General features: G+C 42.8%; 1 protein-coding gene across 1 annotated transcript in view; it reads left to right on the top strand.

Moving 5' to 3' along the window:
• LOC104128301 (ribosomal protein S6 kinase alpha-2) overlaps positions 1 to 5,009 on the top strand; it is a 175,079-nt gene that overhangs the window by 97,605 nt on the left and 72,465 nt on the right. The window contains exons 4-5 of the mRNA XM_009641061.2: positions 3,622 to 3,702; positions 4,512 to 4,591. Of these exons, the coding sequence (XP_009639356.1) occupies positions 3,622 to 3,702; positions 4,512 to 4,591 (161 nt within the window). The remainder of the gene's footprint in view (positions 1 to 3,621; positions 3,703 to 4,511; positions 4,592 to 5,009) is intronic.

The following is a 5,009-nucleotide window of genomic DNA, read 5'->3' as shown; positions in this document are numbered from 1 at the left end:
CTGCTGAACAGATACGATGTCATTGCATGTACATCAAGGGGTGTCCCTAGATCATCATTACTTGATGGTGTACATATCTTAGAGATGCACTGACTCTTAGTTTTTAAGTAAGACATATGGACAAGAAGTTCATTGGCTGAAATTTAATATATATTTCCATATTTAAACCTCGACCGAAGTTGATATCAAGAGAGCTTCAGAGAGGGAAGTGGGATTATGGTTTTGTTTTCTTATTCGGAAAATATACCGCTTGTCCATTATTGAGAAGGAACTCTTCTCTCCTTGGAAGATGCTCTGAATATACTTTTCCCTTTTGCCCTTTCCCTTCTGAAATTCATGGTTATTAAAATTAAAACAGCCCAAGAAGTAGAACGTCATACCTTAAATAAAACCCGCTCCTTAAGGATTCAGTGTTTAAATAAAGTAAGCAGTAACATTCTCCTCTTTGATGTTCACAGCTAGACAGACAGAAATGGATAAGCTCTATTTATTTGTATGTAGCCTCATCTGCCTCCATTACTTCTCTTTCATACCACATTAATACCTGGAAACGGGAACTGTTTTTATTTCAGGGTAGCAGCTGCTTCCTCCACTGTTACAGGCTCCACCAGTCTGGTCTCTTCTGTCTCGTGACGCCAGGCATTATTTCAGGGATAGCTGATTTGTCCAAGATCGTGCAAACAATCTTCATGACTGTGCTCATTGCTCCAGGTTACATCCTCTGCCTCTGTCTGACGTATAATTGAAAGACAAGTGGCAAACCCCACTGCACTGAGACCCCTGCAAGTGGTCAAAATGAGGATGAGGGAGCTGAGTTATTTGCACTTTCCTCTGTGCCTTTGGTGTACACCCCCTGTCATTACCAAGGCGTGGGCAGGAGAGGTTATGCCTCTCCACAGGGCGGTACCTGTGAGGGGAGAGCCCAGCCCTGGGGCTACTGAGTTCCAGCGCTGGTTTTGCAGCTCCTTGAGAAGACCATCAGAGAAAAGGGATTCACTTGGAAAGGAATCCATAGAAATAGGTCCCTCCGTAGCCAGGATCTAGCTGGCTGATTAAGCAGCCAGAACTAATTCAGATCATGCCTGAGGAAATTAATTTTCTGACTGCCAGGATGTAAGAACTAGAAGGGAGACTCCCTCAGCAGAGCAGGCTGGGACCACTGAATACTGGAAAAAAGTCCAAAGTGTGGAAGAGAGGCACTTTCCCACTCACTGTACCTGGAAGATGACAGAGAGGCCAGACAGAGCCAGAGCCTCATGCTGTTGAAATGTTATGTCAAAGCACCATCTCTCTTTAAAACCCTTCCTTAAGCATATCAGACCTATGTTGCCCTCAGCCTCAAAAATACAAGAGGTCAGAAGAGCAGGGGAATTCCTGGGTGTATCTGGAATAAGAGAAAATAAATCTTCCCCCCTGCCTTGACAGAATTAATAAGAAACCACAAAGGAGAAGGGATTTAACCTTGTGTGTTTATTAAATATCATGGCAATGGATGTGCAGCATACGGTACAATAACTAACTCTGACAGTGTCTTGTGGTACGTAAGCTGGTGCAAGCAGGTAGATACCTCTAGGGAGGCTACTGTGGAGGCTAAAATCAGGCATGGCCCAGGCCTAGGGAAGTAATGGGGTAAGAAAAATTAAGTGGGAGTAAGCAAGTGGATTTGCCTTTCTAGAGAATATGATTAGTAGGTTCTTTGGTGGTAGGACTGCATAAAAATCTGGGCCTATGTACCTTCTGCCTTCAGAGCAGTTAAATCAGGCTGTATTTGATGCTGGAAGATGGGCAGGGCAGGTCTCCATCTCTTGTGCAAAGCTGTAATCCTGATGACAAGTTCCAGTTATCTTTTTTTGGCAGCCACTGCGAAGGTGGTGATTAAAGCAGGTTTGGACAAGACGAGGTTCAGAGTGGTAATGTGGCCACGACTCCAGAGAATGAGGTACTTCCTGTGGCAACATCGCCTTTTCTTTAATGCCCCTGTGCCTCTAGGCATGCTGTATAGGTGTGGGGAGGAGGGCGACGTGGCAGCCTGTGACCACTGCAGCGGCGTGCAGAGCACAGCGCTGGGGGCTTCAGCAAAGCGCCTGGCCGCACAGCTGCGCCCTTACCTGTCCAGAGGTTGAAACAGTGGGGACAGGAGGACACACCGCCGTTCTGCCAGCCTGTCCTCACGCCTGTGCAGTGTGAGTGCAGAGAGGCACTTTATGAGGCTAGCTAACCAAGCTTAATGGGAAATGAATGGGAAATATCCCGCGTAGAGCGTTCAGCGATGCCCACCTGTCCAACAAGAGTTCCTGCCTGGGAGCATCGCTGCTCTACGGTGTGATAAATACTCTGCCTTCACATGGGCTAAACATTTTGTGAGTGTATGATGTGTGATTTTTACTCATGAGATAAGATTAAGGTTCTGAGATTCCCTTTGTTTTGATGTTTAGCCACGAGGTAGCCTAGGTTGAGTAAGCTAGTAAAGCTTACGTAGCTATTGACCTGAGTCAACAAAATAGCAAGAAATCCAAGTGTTCCTCCATTCCTCTTTAAGGTTTTCAGATCAGCTGTTTCAGACCCAGTTCTGTGCATCAGTTTTTGAAGTACAGTGACAGAATATGTGGTTTTATTATGGCGCGTTCATTTCTTGGGTGCTGAGAGTACTTAGCTTCTCAGCAGATCCACAACACATATAGGCAATGACAGAATCTCCCTGAGAACTCGGGCTTTACCACCTAAAATAGTCTCATAACATTCCTTGTAGATGCTTTCAGCTGAAAAGCATATTGGCATTGTATAATGCAGAGAAAGAAGAAAATTTTAATGCTTTCATGATGGAATTAGTAAAATTGTGATTGACTGAAAAATGAATCTATAAGATTAAGAGCTGATAATGTGGGGACTTGAATCCTCAATGTCTGAACATTCTGCTAAATGTTTTTGCTATGAAATCTTCAGCATCGGTTTGCATTAGTTTGAACCCAGCTCACCTCTGTAACTATTTTTTCTCTTATTCTCTATTCTTCTCAATGACAAGAAGTATTTTTCTCACTGGTATCACACAATAATTTATCTCTGCATGTAAAAATAACTCTTTATTATTTTTAATCAGCCTTTTTTCTTTATTACTGATTGTTTGGGTGGTTTATTGGAAGCTAGAAGTATTTTATATAAATCACTTCCAGAGAGTGCTATTCAATGCTATCTCATAAACGCTGCGCCAGCATCAGCACAATACAAAAAGTTAATTTGCACAAGGTTAACCCGACAAGCTCTGGGACTGGTACATTCTGTTTAATCTTAAATGAGACAGTTATTAATTTTATATAGTTTCTATTTTCACATTAACGTTCTCTTTTGCAAAGCGTAATCACATTCCCGTTGTTTGTAATGCTGTAGTCCTTTTAGTTAGGGCAGTTCTCTACAGGGGAAGGCAGGGTGCCTTCCCGAGGAGCTTACCCTCTGCATGGACAAGGCAGGCAGCAAAAGGGGATGCCAGAGGGTGGTGAGATTTGCCAGAGGCTGCACCACAAGCCGTGAGCAGAGCAAGAAGCAGAATCCCAATCACCTGAACCTCATCCCAGTGACTATGCTGCCTCTTAATATGTTGCTGTTCTTACTGTGCTTTCTTTATAGTTCGGGATCGGGTACGATCAAAAATGGAGAGAGATATTTTGGCAGAAGTGAATCATCCTTTCATAGTCAAGCTTCATTATGGTAACTATAACAAAATATAATTCGTGTTTGTTCTTAAATTGCTTGGGGAAGTGTAACTAGATGTGTTATAATTTCACACAGATACACCCTGCCTACTTATGACTCTGTCTCTAACAAAATCACAGAGGCTACCTGTGTGAAATTCTTCATTTATGCTAAAGGAGAATTTCAGTATAAGTAGGTTTTAGCCATTCCTCCATCAAAATACATTTGTCATAAAGTGTAATGTGATAGATTGTGCTGGTGGGGTAGCTGGTGAGTATACATCTGCCAACCCCCTCACCTGCTGTCAGGTATCTTTTAGAAAACCAGAGAATCTAAATAAAAACTATTCTTAATAATCCACACCAGTCCAAATTTGTGTATGCGTGTATATGAATGTGGTGTCTTGCTGGAGATGCCTTCCCCTGCCTCACCAGCTCCCTGAGGAGCCCCATTATTACTGTAAAGGGTCTTCTGAGGACATTTTGGAGAGTGCGGTCTCTCCTCTCGCACAAACCTGGGAGCTTCTCTCTATGCCTAGCCCTTAGTGACTCCTGGTATCTTGTGCAATAGAAAGCTATTTAATTGCTTAGCATGGAAAAGCATATATTAGTAATGCATTGTTGTCTCTCAGCTGATACCATTTTTCCTGTAGTCTAAGCTCAATTGCTTAGTTCTATAGAGAAATTAAATTTTTCTGTTCTCAGAGTGCTGAAATGACAGGGAAACTAATGGCATGAATGATACACTGCTAGTCAACAGGATTAATTCTTTCGAGTCTTTATCTTGATTCAAACTTCCAGCATCTCCATCCTTTTCTAATGCAGCATTTCAAACAGAAGGAAAGTTGTATCTAATACTAGATTTCCTGCGGGGAGGGGACCTTTTCACAAGACTCTCCAAAGAGGTAAGCTGATAGATTTTAACTTTAGAAACGAAAGGCTGTCCTATTTGTAGAACTCAGATGAAGTTGGTGGGAATGAAAAATAGCCTTGGGAATAGTCCTGCTATATATATGTAATAGACCTGTATCATCTTGGGTCTTTTAAGCATGTTCTTAATAATTGTATTTGAATTATGCCACAGGTACTGCAGCAGATAGCATGTAAACATCACCATCGGAGAAAACTGCACCACTACCAAGCCATTCCCATAGCAAAATAGCCCCAGACTCATTGCTCACAAAATGTATCTCGGATGGGATGAGAAACAGTCCAAGAAATCAATCCTCAACACGTTGTTTTGCCTAGGACATGGGCAGACAACTGCTGGAAAATCACAACGGCTGCCAGCAGAAAGGCGAGGCGGCTGTAGGTCGGGGCTGA

The sequence above is a fragment of the Egretta garzetta genome, unplaced genomic scaffold, assembly GCF_000687185.1.
Source record: "Egretta garzetta isolate BGI_Z169 unplaced genomic scaffold, ASM68718v1 scaffold676, whole genome shotgun sequence".
Taxonomy (NCBI): domain Eukaryota; kingdom Metazoa; phylum Chordata; class Aves; order Pelecaniformes; family Ardeidae; genus Egretta; species Egretta garzetta.
This window is presented reverse-complemented; position numbering and strand designations above follow the sequence as displayed.